General features: G+C 30.3%; 2 protein-coding genes across 5 annotated transcripts in view; one reads left to right on the top strand and one right to left on the bottom strand.

Annotated features, from left to right (window-relative positions):
- Positions 1 to 931: 931 nt before the first annotated feature.
- Positions 932 to 19,897, bottom strand: part of LOC149886725 (uncharacterized) — a 36,271-nt gene continuing 17,305 nt past the window's right edge. The window contains exons 6-7 of the mRNA XM_090091421.1: positions 3,040 to 4,398; positions 932 to 1,999 (exon numbers count right to left, since the gene is read on the bottom strand). Coding sequence (XP_089947547.1) covers positions 1,056 to 1,999; positions 3,040 to 4,398 — 2,303 coding nt within the window. The 3' untranslated portion in view covers positions 932 to 1,055. The remainder of the gene's footprint in view (positions 2,000 to 3,039; positions 4,399 to 19,897) is intronic.
- LOC145189903 (transmembrane protein 151 homolog) lies at positions 11,446 to 16,936 on the top strand. Of its 4 annotated transcripts, none has more exons than XM_090090555.1 (2): positions 11,446 to 14,423; positions 15,612 to 16,936. In XM_090090555.1, exons 1-2 carry the CDS (start codon positions 14,036 to 14,038, stop codon positions 16,553 to 16,555), a joined length of 1,332 nt encoding a protein of 443 aa, XP_089946681.1. In that variant the 5' UTR covers positions 11,446 to 14,035; the 3' UTR covers positions 16,556 to 16,936. The 4 variants fall into 4 exon arrangements, with proteins under 4 accessions (XP_089946681.1, XP_089946684.1, XP_089946683.1 ...); XM_090090558.1 differs by having other exon boundaries at positions 11,446 to 14,329; positions 15,612 to 16,482; XM_090090557.1 differs by having other exon boundaries at positions 12,033 to 12,425.

The raw sequence follows: 19,897 nt of genomic DNA, 5'->3' as shown, positions 1-19,897 counted from the left end.
AGAAGATATAAGCAAAATATATTAAAATAATGTTTCTAACTTAATATTTACTAATACTAATACAAAATATCGTAAAATATTGAAATGTCTTGAAACCCAAACGATATCTTATCGGTTTCATATCGAAACTCAAAAAATATCGTCATACATATTTAACGATAATTAAATCGACATTTATCGCTAATAACGATACGACAAAAAAAATGATACCGCTGATATCGAAACCTAACCAATAGTTTATCGAAATCATGTCGAAATATATCAGAACTTATCAAATCATATCGAAACACATTATCGTAACAAATATCGGTTAGCTTCGATACTTCGATAAGGTTACGCAGATGCTTTCTCTGAACTCGATGTGATGATTTAAATAAGAATTTTTGATTTTTTCAGCTTAAAACTCTTTAAATAAGCCACGTCGCCAAACCGTGAATGTTAGCAAGTTTTTCTTTTACAAGTTTTGGAATTCTTCAGACTAGGGTGCCGAGCCGAATAGTAAATGATGTAAAAAGCAATAACAAAAAAATATCTTTGAGTGAGGAAAACTTTTCTTCACTTTGGGGTAAAACTGCTGTATTTTTTCAAGGATAGCACATAATTAGACTTTTTAATTATAGAAGGCGAAGGAGAGCTGAGGAGAAGGAGGAATGGAAATACTTTGCATTTAAAGATTGGACAGATATTTAAACATTCTAACAAGAGCTGAGGTATATTATTGAAATAGCAGGAGTCCAAGGTAAAAATACATACATAAACTGGACGGAGATGTATATATAAGTATCATCCTCGAAAATAAACTTAATATACCTTAATGGTTATAAAATATGAGCCAAGATTTAACAGGTGCATAATATATTCCAATAGCTATGAAAATATTTGGAATTTTTTACTCTTCTAATGATCGCATCGAAGTTCCTAACCGCGCTTGTAACTAATTGTTTGACTATATTTCAATATTTAAAATTTATATTAACGTTTACATAAGTTTTGAAAACATTTTTCTTTAATAGTTTTTCTCGCACCTTTCGCCAAATTACGCAATATTCTCTATATCATAATTCAAAGTAATAAGGTGGAGGAGTTACAGGCTCCATTATCCCAGAGTCACCTAAAAAAGTAGGGTTCGTGCACAAAACATTATGTTGATCTCTTGAATACACACCTGGATACGGCTGTACTCCAATCTGTTCTGACTGGAAAGACTCATTGGTATAATTGACCCCTTCGGTCAAACTAATAATGGGTGGTAGATTTTCAATAATGGAAATTTCTTTGCATATTGAATGCTTGAGTGTTTGTGCAAAGCAACCCAGAAGCCATCTGTATGGCCATGACAAAGCTAAGAAATTAGCAATTTGAAAATAACCACTGCTCATCCAAAATGGACGATTGCTATCGACATCTCTTACAAAACTTTTAAATCCATTTATAGAGAGTATCGTGTGAGATATAATATTGGTATCTCTGTTTTTATTTGACTCAATCAAATTTGATTCAACATTTGAAAATTCTTCATATGTTTGATCATCTGCAAAAGAGAGTTTTGCAGATAAATTAACAAGCGTAAACTTATTTCGAGTACTTGGTACTTGACAGCAATCAGAGACATCTCGCCAAGTCCTAAAACTAAACCTTTTTGTGTCGGTATATGATGTGACTTCTTCTTGGTAGGTTTCCTCTGCATAGATAAGCCCACCTGGAGTAAAGTATGAGACATCTCGAGTCTTAGTCTCTAAATGAAAGCATCGAATAACAATTAAAACTTGAGGTTCCGTCTCATAAATCAAATTTAAGTAGCGATCGATTTCCTCGCCTTCATTCATAGTATTAACATACTTATTCTCATCACAAAACTGAGACTCAATTAAAATATACAAGTAAAATATTGGTACTAAAATTGCAATCATTATATCCATCAAGTAAAAGAAGAGCGGTCCATAAATCTGAAGTCTGAAAATAGCTGCAACTGATTTAAGGCATAGAAGTATGACCATGCCTAAAAAAAAAACCTTGCATTATTACAAAATAAAATCTTTTTTTAAAAAAAAATCCTTTTCAGGCAGTAAGTAAATGAAGGAAAACATTAATCCTTAATTATAGAACCATTAAAAAAACTCTTCACGTTACTTTAATCTGAAAAGAGTTTAAAATAAACTCAACAGCTTAAAATGTCACTTTCAACTTTGCACCTTTACATTTTAAAAAAAATCTGTAAAAGTATACTGATTAAATGCACTACATAAAGAAGAAAAAACTTTTTCTTTAATTTTGTTCCCATAGCGTTTATAAACATGAAGTTATTTTAATCTTAAGGAATTATTTATAGTCAGCAGCTGACTCATGCTACAAAAGTTTCTTCGCTAAATGGAAACTACGAGCAATTTGTTATTGAAGGTTATAGATTACTCAATGTTTTAGACAACTAGTTAAAACTCAAAAGTATGATGTAATATAGAAAAATGCATATAATTAAAAGAACAGTACAGCAGACTATCAGGTCGGCAATCTTCAAACTTTCACATATGATTAAATTTAAATCATTATTAATCACTGATAAAAAGCATATTATTAATAACTGATAAAACCAAGAAACACCCAAGAAATGATTTTAAAATTGTATTAAAGCAGTGAATTTAAATATCTGATAAAAAATGAATAAAATAGCCGAAAAAATGACCTAGACATTGGTGCTCAAATAAATACTGAGTAAGAAAAGTATTTTGTATTTGTTAGTTAATCTTAGTCCATAATATTCAAGGTTACATTATTAAACAAAGTGACAATCTTATACGAAATTACATTAAAAGGAAAATTACATTGCTACATTACAAAATTGCATTAAAAATTACATTATTATTATCAAAACAACATTAGAGCAACTACTAGAGTAACATTTTTTAATACCACACCCCTTCCTACCGTCTAAAAAAAACTAATTACTTGCCAGAGAAAGCTAATTACAAATTAGGAATATCCATCTGGGAAAATTTGAAACATTTTTTTCTTTTGCTACTGTATGTAACTAATCAAACTTACTAAAATACCACGTTAATGAAAGTATTCTCCAATCATTGGAATCGCGTTTTATGCACTTGACAATCAAGGGGACAAATAAAGGAATGATCGCAGGACCAATAATTGCCATAAAACTCGTCCAAGTAAAATCATCAATATTGAATACTTTGCCCCGAATCACTTTTGCAGTTCCGGTTGTAGTAGTAGTAGTAGTAGTTGTAGTTGTAGAAGTAGTTGTTGGTGACGCTGTTGTTGCTGTTCTCGCTGCTGTTATTGGAATTTTGCAGCTTTCTTTACTTGTCCAAGCGTAATACCCTGAAGCCGTTCTTGCACACTGAACATCATAAAAGCTATCAGTAGATAAACAGAAATTGGCCCTAATTGACCCTGCTTCGACGTTCGTTACTTCTACATCGCTTTCACACGTTACACTACTTTTACTACAATCTTCACCAGTGTAACTAAAAAAGCAAGTGCATGTGCTTTTGTTATATTGGTTTAAACTGCATACACCATTCATTGTGCATCGATCATCGCTGCATGGCTTATTTGAACCACGACATTGAAATGTTACACCAACTTGTTCCTCCCACAATATACCATTGTTTTTTTTCCATATGTTAGTTATAAACTCTGGTTTTAGTGCATGATCAATTACAGCCCAATAAGCTAAACCTGACGTAATATTCGACCCGATTATCCAAAAAGAATCAAAGTAATATAGATACCAACTTGAGACATTGAATTTCGAATGTCTATAAACTTGCCGGTTAAACGAATATAAGTTATCTACCGGTGTAAAATAATCTTTCAACGGATCATTTAAATCCTTATTTTTGTAACTGAAAGTCAAATCACGAAATAGGCAGTCAGTAGAGTTAGAGCACGTAATTGTTAAGTTTTCTTTTAAATATACGTTTTTGTTTATACTATACTGAAACCATTTAGTCACTACTCCTTCAAAAATATTATACTTTTGATCCGCCATTTTAACCCAGCTTTTTGGATCGTTCATTTTTGTAATGTCCGCTTCAGCTCCTAACCCCAAAGAGACACTTTGTCGAGGAAGCGATTTAATGAAGTAAAAAGCATTTACATTTTTAAAGTACTGAAAATAGATGCTACCTCTTTCATTGACATAGAGAGGAAAGTTATCCACCAATTTGTTTGTCTTTATATATATACCATTGATAACCTCTTTGTAAAGAAATTCATCTGAGTTTTGTGGTTGTTTAAAAAGTATTCTACCACACAAAGTAGCAAAAATGTCATCACATAAGAAACAATCAGCTAAAAGTAATAGCGCAATGAAACTTAACTTGGAGTTGATCATTCTACTATATTTTTGTCGATCGAAATTCAAAATCCACAAAACACAATCTTAAAAAAAAATTAAACACCTCGTACAGAGCACGCTTAGAACTGTATGAACAAATACTTTGCATATCTGTTTTTGATCATCTGCAGGATCTGAGCAACAAAATTTTAAAATTTCAATGGGAAGTATTTACAAAAGAATCTAGCAAAGTTAGAGAGATTCCATGCAGATTAGCTTGAATTAAATAGAGCAAAGCTTTCTTTCGAAAGTGATTTAAATTAACTCTCAAAATCATATCGGACGTAATGGAATTCCAGCTAGTTGTATAACGAAACCGAATTAAAGCTTTAAATCAGCGCTGACTCTGTTTGAAGTTTTTAATATTAAACTGAATTTGAAAACAAGAATGGCCTAGTGGTAAAAGATTTTAGAACTTAAAAACAATTGTTAAAATACGTTTCAATTTGTGGAGATTAATGATGCTGCAAGGGAACATGTAGCAAATGTTATAATGAAAATATTAAATATAAAGAAAGACGTGATAAGGCTGATCTTTTTCAATGAATTTTTTGAGATTATGGGTGATTGCTTTGAGAAAGATTCTTTTTTGTTGTTTATTTCAAATGTCGCAACATGCATGGTAAAAACAGCGTAAGGATTTAAAACATTTTATTCACAAATATTGTGCTTAACTTGTCAAGCTCATGGTTTACACAAAGTATGCGAGCAAAAAAAAAAGGCGTTTTGAATTGTCCAAACTGTTAAAAAATGTTGAAAAGCGTAAAAGATTAAAACTCAACTATCTCAGCCTCAGTTATGAGAAACTTCAACGAGTATAGTAATGCTTTGAACGATAAGAGGCAGCTTAAACCGAAAGCTCAAAAGGTTTATTAAGTGACGTGTTGAAATGAGTCAACTTACTGTATATTTTGTAAAATTATGGGTATCTTGTGACAAAAATTATAAAACTAGAGTTATATGGGGAGCCACTTTTTTAAAAAAATCTCACCGATGTTGTAGAAGCAACCTTAAATATAAACAGAGAAACCTCGAGCATAATTAAAGAAAAACTGTTAAAAAGTTTTGATAAGTAGCAAATATGTTATCAAATGAAAAGCAGTCAGTTAAATGTAATGGCATAATTAAGCTTAACTTGGTGTTGGTAATTTTAATTAACTTTTTCGCCCGATTCTCATAAATCTCAAACCACTCTTTCAAATAAAAAATATTTACTTTTTACAGTACGTTTAAATAATGGATTTATATGTATGCCTATCAATCTTAACACACACACAGACACACACACGCACACACACACACACACACACACACTCACACACATATCATTTGAATATGTGTTTCTATACCTCATGAATCTGTTTTTTCTATGGAAAACAATTAAAATAATGTCTCGTATAAAGATTTCAGTAAGGATTAGCTGGAGTTAAAAAGAACAAAACATGGGGTTTAAAACTTTTAGCTAAAATCAAATGGTGTTTTAAATAAACCTGCATATCTTTGGATTCTTACTCTCACGTGCCTAATACACGAGAGGAGACGTTTAATAATTTTTAGAAAATTTTCCCACCCACTCCAAGCTTATTAACCCCCCCCCCCCCCCTTCCTGTTTATTAAATTTTACTTTTTATGAACAAAAAAAAATAAAAATTCACAACTAAAGAAGAAAGCTCAGTAAAAAAATTAGAAAAATATGTAACCGATTTTCAAAAATAATAGCTTGTTGAAAGGGTTACTCAAGGCTATCTAACAAGCTGAGGCATTTAAAAATAGGTGATCAATAGGTAAATAAAAAATTGCGAGTTAGAAATAATTTCTTTATTAATTGAATAGTAGTAACATTTATTTCAGTCATTCAATATTTAAAAAACTTTTCATATTTTCCACGGCTTCGGCATTACATTTTAAATTATGGGGAGACGACTTTCTCTTCGAAGTAATTCATTATTCATATGAGTAATCCTATAAAAGCTGTTTCCGTTTGATATCATGATATTTTCCGTACATATTTGTATTGTTAAGAATACACTTTTAAGTGTGTCTCGATCCAATAGCTGAAAATTTTCACTTTTAGAAAATAATAAGAACGGTGCGAATTTAGCAAATCTTTAAAAAAAATACTCAAAAAGCATACATTTTCAATATTCGGACCAAAAGAATCCAAATATGACAACTATTGCGGAACGGAGATAATAAATCGGATTTCAGAGGTTTTGATTATAGGCTGACGATAAATTGAAATTATTTATAAAAAAAATTACTTAAATTGTAACAGCATCAGAAAGGTTTTTCACGAACTGACTGAGATAAATATACTTTAGAACAAAAAAATCCTTTAGGCAAACTTTGTAAATGTTACAAAAAAGAGTGCTAGTTATCGGTTTTTGAAAACTCCCAAATAGTGAACGAAATAGTGAAGTCGTTCATTTTCTTCTGAGAAATCATTTTTGTACATTAAGGGGATTCATCCCACCCCCCGTTTGTTAAAACTCGAGAGGTCCCTTTCTTTAAGAAACTCTCACCTAATACATTTTGAGACAAAATCCCTTGCCCTTCTATCAATTCAACCCACTAGTTTATTTGATTTGAGAAAAAATTCCCACCCACCCTTTTATTTACACTTCCACTACCCCAACCCCCTTTTATTTACACTTCCACATTCCCACTCCCGCACCCCCTTCTCTTTTGTTCCCAATCCCACTTGTATTAAGCACGCGAGAGTAACTAAGTTGCGAAACTGAGTTCAAACAAATCATAAAGTAAACTAAAATATAGATATATTTTTGTGAATAGAGCAATGCGAATTTTTAAAGTATCAGCTTTATTTAGGGAGCTTTATAAAAACATGTGCAAAGAACGTTTCAGAATGGTTTTGAAAAGTACTTCCACTAAAATGAAGCTGATAACGAGTTCAAATAAAGATATGCTGTTGAAAAGTTTTGATATGTCAAAAATTATCACAGTAGAGCTGTCAATTGAATCACTTAAAAACACGGCGACGCAAAAAAAGAATTAGTTTTTAAGTATATAAAATTGTTTTCACAGCTTAGAGGACAAGAGTTTTTTCAAGTTTTTTCTTTGAGACTTCGAATGAACTTTTAATGTAGTTTTGAGAAGAAATTCAGCTAAAATAAAGTTGATGATGAGAATTTATAATCTGAACGAACAAAAGCTTTAACTCTGTAAGCAACAAACTTTTAGTGAATTTACTGATGTTTATAATCTTTTCGAATAAAGTTTGGAATATCAGCTTCAATAATAATTAAAATATTTAAATGCAGAAACTATTATATAGTTAATGAACTATAGGGTTATCAAAACTAACTAGAAATGTTTTAACATACAGTTTATTACTTTAGAAATCAAAGATTGTAAATCAAAACATAAAAAGGTTCGAATTAGGAAGTAGCTTACCTTATTTGACTACTAACCTCAATATGTGAAAATTGGATTCACATTAAGCAGCAATCGACACACTCTAAATAATGCAACCGGCTAAGTTAAGGAGCTATCCGTTACTATTTAAACAACCCACTGGTCTGTAAATTTAACAGATCTGTAAAGTAAAGGAGAGAACTACGAGAGAACTACGAGAAAACTACTAGAGAACAGCATAATGATAGTGTCTCCATTTAAAACATTTTATTTGAGATAAACTCAACTTTTGTCCGCTTCCAAAGCACTTGAAGCTAAGCCGATTATGAGTTTTTTTTCTTGATTAAATACTTGTTACTGAATGACTTATGCGACTGATCATAAAATGAAAATTTGTTATTTTTTGAAGATCCCTTGGATTGTTTCTCTCAAAATAGGAACCATTTTCTGTGGTATTTTGTATTATTATTGTCAAGACTTCTTAATACTTTTAACAGAATTACGTAGCAATCATAATTTAGTTATTGGCAGAGTTCATGTGACATTTCAATTATGTTTAATTTACATGTGGTACTTCAGATATAACTTTTTTCTTATTTTCAAGATACATTCAGCGATGTATCTAAATAAGTTGCTGGAGGAACTCTAATTTTAGTTTATTTTGAGTTAACAAGCCACACTATTCCTGATTAAATGCAGATGCTTGACTGTTTCCTTAGTTTGGCTGAAATTTTCTCTGTCCTCTCTTTCAGAAGAGTTTGTTTGCAGCTTCTGTATTCTGCTTTTTCTCTTTTCCATAGATTATCCGTGATAAGGCCTGTCAGGAACTTTCTTTGCAATAATATCTTTACGTTTTCTGTTATTAAATCAAGGTTAAGAACTAACTCTAGTGATTAAGATAAGTAAATCAAATAAGTTTGTAACACATCTAGATTGATATTAAATTTTTCATAACTCTTACAGATCAGTCTCTAACTAGAATAATCAAACCCCAAGCACTATGGAAAATCAAAATATGATTAAGCCCTTCTCTTCTCTCTGCATTTTTCAAACAAAGTACTTTTTCCATGATAGACCAATAAAAAAAAAAACCATTATACCCGCAATACCGTTGGTATTATTATCTTTGGAATATTCTGGATTCTTCAAAAAAAAATTTTTTTTGGGGACTTTCAGTACGCTTTTGTGCGACTTTATATTCTCATTCTGCTATGAATATATCAAAAACATTACTCTTCCTTTTGTTCAATTGAAAGTATCCAATACGATTATTTTTTCTATTCTTTGATTTTATTCTTTATGAATATCAATCAAGTTGCTATATAATCATATGCAACTTAAAAACCAAATTTGTAAACACCCATGGAAATAACAGCTTCTATTTGACTAAGAAAAAACCGTTTGAATTGAAAATAAAAATCATTTGAATAAAATTATGTGGTAAAAATCATTTGAATTGAAAATAAAGCATTATTAATAACAATAAGACCGTTCTGGCACAGCATTGTTAAACCAACCATAAATATACGCTAAATTGAGTGATTCTGATGCTCTACATTTGCTCAAGCAAATGGCTCGGTTTGTGTGCCCAAGGTATACGCGAAAGGATCCCAGTTTCTTTGAGAGGTTTTAGGTTATCTTATTCATAAACTTATAGGCTTGTTCGATTGGATCTACATAACTATTTAAAGAAAAAAAATTTTTTAATTTTACAAAAGTGATTCAGCCCCATTTAATTTAATCTAAACAAAATCAGATATTGAGTAATCTAAACAAAATCAAATATATAAAACTATTTACTTCTTTTATTTGCACTCAATCAACTCCAAGATACTTTTTATCGCCATATGGGAATATTTATAACTAATTTAAGCTAAAAACAATCAGTTTTAGTTACGCTTTGCTGTTGTATTTATGTCTGTGTGATTAGATCTAGCTTTGGTTTAAAAAAATTTAACTACCATCAAAGACAGACTTGGATATATGGTGCTGCTCTTGTTCAATCCAACACATTCTGTCAAAAGATTAAACATTTTTAAAGTTATACAAAGTGATTTAAATTCAAATAGAAATGCATTTTAATGTTTTTTTTTGTATTAAGGGAACTTTTTTTTTTAAAATGCAGTTTTTGAATATGAAAAGTTTTTCACATTTTCGAGAATTGGCCTCTAGAATTTTGTTAATTGTTAATTAAATATTTGGGGTTAGGAAACAAGCAATCAGATTAGTTATTTGAAAGCGAATTTAATGCAATACTTACTGACTGATCAGAAGAAATACCTAGTTCAACCTAAATAGTAATTGGAAATAGATTTTTAGTATCAGAAACTTCATCGTTAATTGAATGCATAATAGTTTGCATACGATGAACCAGTAACCCTCTCTTAGTGAGTCAAAATCAAAAAAAAGACTACACCCTTCATCTTTGCTCCGAAAAAAACAATTTCTTGGAGCTAATGTTGATAATCTCAGTTATACCGCTAAAACCGAAATTTAATTGCTTTAAGGTTAATTTTAAGGTTTCACCAGATATTGCACCTTTTCCTGAGAATTATTGTTTTCGTTACTTCTTATGGCAAAACTCGCGTACAAAATGCTAGATTTAGTATCACACTTTTAAAGTTGATGCGTAAATAAAGGAAAAATATAGACTAAAATTCATGCATTTAAGATAATTGGTAACTGTACACAGTATATTTGACACTGCATTTTTATTTAAGACTGGTATTACAAAGTTCTTTAAAAAAGCGCTCCAATTTGACTTTTTGTAATTTGTTTCGTGTTTCATTTATGAATCGTGAGTTCAGTTTAAAGACTTAAAGGTTCGAATGGATTCCATGGCGGTTTAACATTTTCCCATTAATAGTAAATAATTAAATGAGAAATAAAGGTATGAATAAGAATGAAAATAAATCTATTACCACATAATTTTTAAACTTTATAACACAAAAACCATGCTCAAAAATGTCATGCTAACTATGAAAGCTCAAACGGTATATATCATTTAAAGAATTACTGGCTGAACTAATCGTTTAAAATTAAAACTTGCGTACATAATAAAGAGTTATGATTTGCTTACATTCATCATAAAAACAATGCATTCAATTTCTATCATTCAGGAATTAGGAAACAATCACGATAGTTTTCTACTGTAAGATCTTCTTACGAGATTGGTAGATTGGAGGGTCTCATAAAAGTATTGATAATACTGAAACAATAAAAATCAAGAGAACTCAATTAATAACTATATATAAATTCAAATCAATATTGCTAAAACGATCAAGAACCTTTTCAATACATTAAGATATGAATAAATCAGATGGGAAAAAGAAGTAACGGTTAAAGGAAAAGACGCTAACAACAAGGTTAGAACTGGATTAGATAGAAAGAACGTGGAATGAGAAGACCTAAGCAAAAAAAACTGATAATCTAAAGTAGTAATAAATCAACTGATTTCCAGCCAGTTCAATAAACAGTTTACTCACTTAAATATGAATCATTTTTTTATCAAATAGCCTAAACATACTGCTTAAGCAATAGCTTTAATAAAAAAACGCTTAAGAAAATCCTTCGAAGAGAGTATTATTATCATAAAAAAGGATAATAACCCGAGCAAAGTTAATCTTATTCCCCAGCCCTGGTTAAAGAAATTTCCTAAGCAATATTGAGCCATACAACCTGGATATTTAAGAAGGTTATTATGATGAACCAGCACAGTTATCACTTAATCAGAAGTGATCAACTGATAATTGTGTGTGGTATTGTAAAAGTGGTAAGAATTGGTTTAGCATTATTTCTAAAAAGTGCAAATCTAAAATCATAATTTTTTTTTTGGAAATAACGCGGTAAAGAAATAAGGCTGGGTTTTGTTAGTAATAGTTTTTTTCTCCTTTAATTTGCTTATGTAAAAGTTAGTTTAGATAAAATCATATTTCGGTTTTTTAAATCCAATTCATTTTATTTTAATTAGCATTTGTACGGATTAAAGACTAACGCATACGTGCGAGTAGAAGGCGTTTTAAATACATCTCAATTATATTTACAAAATTCTTGATATTCTTTTATGCGGTACTGCGGATGGAAGAATCCATTATCAATATTTTTATTCATTATTGTAGTTATTGCAGCTTTCAGATGTATATTAGATGATATTTAGATATCTTTTTGCCTATTGGCCAATAAGAAAAGTTGTGTTTAAACTTCTTCCTTAGGATTTGAAATTCCAATTATACATATAAATTGGAATATCTCCCTGCAGCATCAGCAGTCTCAACTATTGGCATCGTATTTTAACAGTTGTTTTTTAAAGTTATGAAAACTTTTACAACAAAGTAACTTTAGCTTAAGCATTCAATTAAAACTTTCACTTTTTTAACAGAGTCAGTGTTTATTTAAAGCTGATTTCGGTTTCGCTATTCATCTAACCGGAACTTGGTTTCTTGTGGTATGATAAAATGACTTCGTGAGCTGTTTTAATTACTTTCAAAACGTGGTTTTGTTCTATTTAATCGAAGCTAATCCGATGGAATCTTTTTATGCTGATTTTTTATTCTTTTTACATTTCCATTGAAACAATCGCTATCGCACCTCAATATATATATACACTTTCTTGCTCAGATACTGCGGATAATTAAATTCATAATAAGAAAAGTTTATATGCGTAAAGATCAAATTAAACATTGTACGCAGGAATGAGGTTTGTGGATAAAAGCGGTTCGTGGTTCTTAAGTATCTACTATATATCTAGTATATTCAATTATACATTATACCTCGATATACATTCTATTAGTGTGTAATGGTAAGCACTCTTTTATTTGTAGCATTAACTACTTCTGTTTAACTCTTCGCTTTTTTTGTTAATCAAAACTTTCTTCTTCTTTTTCTCTTTTGTTCACTGATAAGACTTCTCGTTTATCCAAATACTCTTTGCCACAAACGTTCTCGGTCTCTAAAAATTCTTCTTAAAGACATACTTAAAAACTCGGTTATACTCCTCTTTAAAACTCTCTTTTTACATTCCTGTGAAACTCCTTCTTCCAGTAAAACTCCATCTTCCTTCTGTAAAACTCTATTTTTTGAGCTTTTAGAGTTTTTACTTGCTTTCAGTTGCGATACCTACTTAACATTTATTTAAATAGCATACTTAACAAGTCTAAGAGTATACGTCATTTCCTAGTCGTTGCTTTTAATTTTTCTTTAATTAGCCCTAATCTCCTTATCATTTATTTACATGAAAAGTTGATGATTCATTGTGTGTAGGCGTTTTCTCAACCGTTTTAACTTTTTTTCTTTCCACTTTAACGTTTATATTCATGATGAGTTCATGAGTCTTCGTGTGTAGGTCTTTTCTCAGTCTCTAATTCTCCCTCCTCACAATATTTGTCGACACAAAAAAAAAATAAAATGATCAACAACAAGTTAAGTTTAATTGCGCTGTTCTTTTTAGCAGATTACTTTTTATGCGATGACATTTTTGCAACTTTGTGTGGTAGAATACTTTTTAAACAACCACAAAACTCTGATGAATTTCTTTACAAAGAAGTTATCAATGGCATATATATAAAGACAAACAAAGTGGTGGATAACTTTCCTCTCTATGTCAATGAAAGAGGTAGCATCTATTTCCATTACATTTATAGCTTAAATCGTTTTTACTTCAGTAAACCGTTTCCAGAAGAAAAATACTACTTGGGGTTAGGAGCTGAAGCAGATATTATAAAAATGAGCGATCCAAAAAGCTGGGTTATAATTGCAGATAAAAGGAAAAGTGTTTTTGGAGGAGTAGTAACTAAATGGTTTCAGTATCGTATAAATAAAAACTTATATCTAAAAGAAAACTTAACAATTATGTGCTTTAACTCCACTGACTGCCTGTTTCGTGATTTGATCCTCAATTATAACAATTCTTATGCAAACGATCCTCTGAAAGATTATTTTACACCGATAGATAACTTATATTCGTTTAACCGACAAGTTTACAAACATTCGAATTTCCTTTCCACAAGTTGGTATCTTTATTACTTTGATTCATCATGGCTTATCGGGCAGAGTATTACTTCAGATTTAGCTTATTGGGCCGTCTTTGATGATGCACTAAAGCCAGAGTTTATAACCAACGTATGGAAAAAGTATAATGGTATGAAGTGGGAGGAGTAAGTTGGTGTAACATTTCAATGTCGGGGTTTAAATAAGTCATGCAGTGATGATCGATGCACATTGAATGGTGTATGCAGCTTAAATCAACTAAACAGAAGTACTTGCACTTGTTTGTTTAATTACACTGGTGACGATTGTAGTAAACAAAGTATGACATGTAAAAGCGATGTAGAAGTAGCGAACATCGAAGTAGGCTCAATAAGAGCCAATATCTGTTTATCTACTGATAGCTTTTATGATGTTCAGTGTGCAAGAACGGCTTCAGGAGATTACGCTTGGATAAGTAAGGAACGCTGCACAATTCCAACAACAATAAGAGCAACAACAGTAAGAGCAGCAACAACAACAACAATAACAACAGCAACAACAGCAACAAAAACGATTCCTGGCGAAGTGTTCAATATCGATAGAGTTTATTGGTTGTATTATCCTGGAATCATTATTGTAAGCTGCCTTCCATTTTTAACCCCCTTTATTGCTATGTGCATAAAACGCGGTTCCAATCAATATAGAATACTTTCATTATGGTGGTATTTAAGTAAGTTTGATTATTTTTTACACAGTAGTTATAGCAAAAAAAGTATAAAGTTTGAGTCATTTCTTCCTTCTTATTTTCAAAATGGAAATTCCGAAATTAGAATTAGTGACTGTTATTATATTGTAGGAAGGGGTGGTATTCTAAACGAATGTTACTATAATAATGTGATTAATTTTAATATTAGATAGATAATATTAGAATAATATTAGAAGAACTTAAAAACAACAAATAAAAAATATCTAACTTAGTATTTTTTGTAACACAATAAGCGAAATACAGGCAAATATAGCATATAAGCAATATATCTAATATAAAACATATATAAGCGGCAATATGTAAATATATATAAGGCAAATAAGCGATATATAATATATATAAGCGATATTCAGGCAAAGAAATTGTTATAAGCGGGTGGGAAAGGATAAGGTAGTATCGGAATATTAATCTAGTTATTTTGTTATTTTAAATGTTGTGCACTAAAACAAAATTTTAAACAACAAATGATATATACCTTACTCAGCATTTGTTTTAAAACTGTAACCGATATCTATGTCATTATTTCGGCATTTTTGTTAGTTTTTTATCAGACATTTAAAGTCACGGCTTCAAATAAATTTAGAATCATTTATCGGGTTTTTTCGGTTTAATCAGTCATTAATAAACTCTTATTAACATAAAATAAAAGCGAAAAATTGAACAACCCCGATCTGATAGTCGGCCGTTTAGTGCTTTTAAATAATTGTGTTTCTCTGTATATTATCTTTGTTATGAGTTTTAATCAGTAGTCTATGATCTTGAATAGCCATTTACTTGCAGTTTCTACTTATCAAAGAAGCATAATTGCGACTTAGCTTCTGAATCTAACTTAATTCTTTTAGATTAAAATAACATCTCTTTTGTAAGCGTTATTTGAACATAATTAAGGAAAAAACTTTTTCTTCTTTACTTAGTTTCTTGAAAAGATATACCTTTGCAGGCTTTTTTTTATTGTAAATATGCAAAGTTGACACAGTTATATTGTAAGCTGTTGAGTGTAAAATGAATTCTTTTCAGATTAATGTATTGTGAAGTGCTGTTAATAATTTTGTTACTGAAGATGAAATTTTCCCTTCATTTACTAACAGTGTTAAAAAATATATTTCTATTATATATTTTTTCACTTTGTTAAGGTGCAAAACTTTATTTTAGGTATGGTCATACTTCTTTGCTATAAATCAGTAATAGCTACTTTCAATCTTCAGATATACGGACGGATTTTCTTTTTCATGACGGACATTTTAATTGGACTTTTAGTACCTACATTTTATTTGTACGTTTTAGTAGAAGCACAGTTTTGTAATGAGAAGAAATATCTTGATAGTATTAATAATGGCGACGAAATAGATAACTACTTAACTTTGATTTATGAGAAGGAACCTCAAGTTTTTATCATTATTGAATGCTACCATTTCAAGACTTTGACTAGCATATATACAACTTATTATGGTGGTACTGAAGATTACTCCTACCAAGAAAAAGTCACTACATATACTGACTCAAAAATGTTCAACTTTAGGACTTGGCAAGATGTCTCCGATCGCAGTCAAGTACCGAGTACTCGAACTAAAGTTACGCGTATTAAGTTATCTAGAAAACTTATCTTTGCGGATAATCAAACATTTAGCGAATTTTCAAATGTTGAAACGAATTTCATCGAGGCAAATAAAAATAGAGATAGCAATTTTAAATCCTATATAGAATTCAAAATATCTGGCTTTAAAGATTGTATAATAGATGTTGATGGCAAACGTCCGTTTTGGATGAACAAAGTTTGTTTTCAACTTGCTAATTTCTTAGCTCTATCATGGCCATACAGATGGTTATTTGGTATGAGCACGCAAGATATTGAGCATTCAATATGCAAAAAAATTTCCATTATTGAAAATTTACCACCAAATATTAGTTTGGCTACGGATCTAAATTATCCCAATGAGTCTATACAGTCAGAACAGGTTGAATTACAGCCGTATCATGGTGTGTTTTCAAGTCACGACCATGATAGTTTGTGTACGAGCCCAACATTTTTAAGTGAATCTGCGACAATAGACTCTAAACCCCTTCCACCATATCCTTATGTAGAAACAATATTATAAAAGTGTAGCTTAAATAGGTAAAACGATGAGAAATGCTTATTGATGTGACTTGATAAAAGCGAAAATGAAGTATTATTTTGAGTGTATGCTAATCAAAACCCCGTTTTTCGTTTATTTATTCAATACAATTTAATTTTATTTACAATTTTAGGTATTTAATTAAGTTCTAACTATGTAATTTCTAACTATGAAGTTTCTAAGTAAATAGTTTCTAAATATGAAGTTTCTAGTTGTATAATTTCTAAGTAAGTAACTTTTAACTATATTATTCTTTACTATATACTTTCTAACTTGATAATTGTATTAACTTAGATTTTTCGTGGAGTGGCATGCACATTTTATTTTACATGACTAAATAAACATAAAAAATTTTCTTTCAAAGCTATTGGTTTTATAATATTGTTAGACATCTAGTCAATTAATTAATTACAAACGTGTTTTGAAATCTCCAAGTGATCATTGAAATTTTAAACAATAGGGTTGTTCAGGGTTAAAATTGTAAAAACCAAAATTTCCAGTTTTAAACATTTTAAGTGAAATAGGGTCGTTTCCACAGCTAACGTGAGTTAAACGAAAGTTTATTATAAAATATTATCTTACTAAAAAAGTTCAAAAGTATTATAAATGAATTTTTGAAACCAGAAATTTTAAGGATTTGTTTAAAATCATTCTCACCCTGAAACTTAAATCTTTTTAGTACTAAATCAAACTTTTGAAATACAGGTTTCTAATCTTATCGTGTGTGTTTCACTCTATTGTGTAAAGTGTTGTCACTTATCGTATATATTTAAAACTGCCTCTGTGTGGAATTTATAACGTTTCTTTCACATCGACTACAATTTGGACATTTTCTACATTTCAGCTTAGTATTTTCATTATCATGTTGCACGTCATCTGATAAAACTATGGTTTTACTTGCCTAAAATAAGGCTCTTTTTTAAAAACGATATAGCTGCAGGTATTCAAGATCCTTATTCCAAGCTAATTAATCGGCAGCCTTATATTGATTCAAAAGCTAAATTTGGGAAGAAAGCAAGAAGATTTATTCTATTTTTAGAGTGAATCTTGATGGAAAAATTTTCCAAACGTTCTGCTAACTGCGTACAGAATCATATTTTTTTTAACAGCATCAATAGCATCGTGAAATTAAATACTGAAGTCAATGTTTTCAGCTATCATTTTTTGTCGTTCCATTGTAGATACAATATTCATTTTTATTTTTACGGTAATAAGTCATAAATAGATCATTCATTGGACATAGGATGTAGAATCACATACTTTTAGCTCATACAAATCGTACATTCAAAAATATTACATCTATACTATAATGATGAGCAATTTTGTAAATATTAAAAACTAATCATGTCTTAGTAAATACATGATAACCTAATAAAGTTCAATTTAGAAATAAAATTTTACATAATCCTTTCAAATTTGCTAAGCTTGCTTGAGAACCCTCTAAAAACTATTACTAAAAAACACCAATTTAAGTGCGAACATAATAAATCTGCTGCATTCTTAAAATTAGCTATGTATTGTGGTTTTTTGCATTCAAATGAACGTGCATGACCATGTTATTCATACATAAAAAAAATATAAATGACAAATACCTATGTAGCCGAATTTCTCTTGAACTTTAAAAACCTAAAATAAGAATCGCTTCACGGTAGGTGTGGAAACAATCCTATTTGAAAAATCATAAAAAGTTCAAATTGAAATATTACTACATTTAAGTATATTATAAAGCCTTTAAAAATTGACTCAATTGGTATAACCTTTAAAGTAAACTAAGTTTCACTTGCGGATCATATTTATTTAATATCTCCGTTCAGTTCGTTAATGTAGTTGTATCGCGATGTCCTCTTGTTTCAATAACATACCTCTGCCCCTATTAAAATGTTTAACCCTCTTTCCAGACTTGAAATAAAATCCTCCCGCCCCTTTTCCTTCTTGCCTCAATACCTCCAAGCCTCTTTACTTGCATTTACATTTCTTTTGATATTTTCACATCAAACCTAGTAATAAAATATGCAAAAGCTTGAGAGCATGTCTTAGCTCCCTTTTGCATTATGATAAAAAGCAAATAATTTGTGTAAGGACTTAGCTATGTGAATTCATAAAGTTTCACAAATATCAACGAAATGGGCAACCTCATAAATTTGATACATAAAAAATTAGAAATTCTGTTTTAAAACATCAGATAGTGTTCGGACGTTTTGCTTGAAGAAATGTAAGAGTTTTTCAAAAGAATATTTAAGATAAATTGTAATGGGATGGCTGCTTGCGGTGAAAATCACAAAGAATATGAGTTAAGATAAACACACTCGCAGCCAGACAAAATTATTCAGTAATACGCAAACGCCACTAAAAAAATGTACTTTCAATGAAAGCCAATAGAAAATTAAGATAATTCTAATTGCTGCTGAGATAAATCTTTATTTAAATTGGTAAGGCAATCGAGGCACGCATATTCGGTACAAATGTGTTAAAAATTTGTTTAAATATTTATTGCAAATGCATGAAGAATTCAAAACTACAACTTTGTTTGAAATTTTGCCAAAGTTCGTCTAAACTCAACAAGCTGCAATCTGACCGACGTTCTATTTTGCCGATCATTTAAAATATCTTCTCGCTCTTTCATCCCTTTACAATTTTGTACCATTGTGGTATAAAATTTTTAAACCCACGTCTAATATTTTATTATTTCATTGCATGATCACTTAAGGGAGGATAGTTAAGATGATTATTCTAAAAAGAATTGGCATGCAATATATGAAGCCCTATTTAAAAATGGAGTTCTGGTACTGTCAAAGATTTTAACTCTCCGAAGCATCGTGCAAAAGAAAAGATTCAAAACTTTGAAGTTTTAAAGTTCATGCTGGCACTAAAGTCACGTGGTTATTAACGTGAAGACTTTGCATGGAGACATAACTGTTACCTTAGAAATTGTGAGGGTGGGGTTTTTTTAAATTATTTATATTAAATATTTAATTCAGTTTTTGTTATTGTTTAGTTAATGAAGGCAAGGGTTAGGGGAAGGCTTGGGTTTAGAGTTATGTGGATTAGGTATGTATGAGGTTGGGAACAAGGTTGATGGTCTGGGGAGTACTTGGTTAGGTAAGGGCGAGGTTCGGGAATAGTTTGGTTATGAATGGGCAAGGTTTAACCTAAAAGGGCTAAACTTGTATTCGTCGTCCTCAGTATATTCTATAATATAATAAAACTCAACAAATTTTCTATTAATGTGTAATGGTTAGCACTCTTACATTTTTAACTTTTATATAATACAAATAATATTCGCTTACGTTTCTTGCAGTGTTCAATACTGTTTATATCAATTAC

This window comes from Hydra viridissima, unplaced genomic scaffold (genome assembly GCF_058129835.1).
Source record: "Hydra viridissima isolate aposymbiotic clone 2 unplaced genomic scaffold, HvirCarnegie_v1 scaffold_6, whole genome shotgun sequence".
Lineage (NCBI taxonomy): Eukaryota > Metazoa > Cnidaria > Hydrozoa > Anthoathecata > Hydridae > Hydra > Hydra viridissima.
Note: the sequence above shows the minus strand (reverse complement) of the source record. Positions and strands in the feature narration are given on the sequence as shown.

Excerpts from the sequence above, each read along its gene's own strand:
- LOC145189903 (XM_090090555.1), top strand. The coding sequence starts at position 14,036 with ATGACATGTAAAAGCGATGTAGAAGTAGCGAACATCGAAGTAGGCTCA. Across the intron at positions 14,424-15,611 it reads TTCATTATGGTGGTATTTAA|GTATGGTCATACTTCTTTGC; the intron begins GTAAGTTTGATT and ends ACTTTATTTTAG.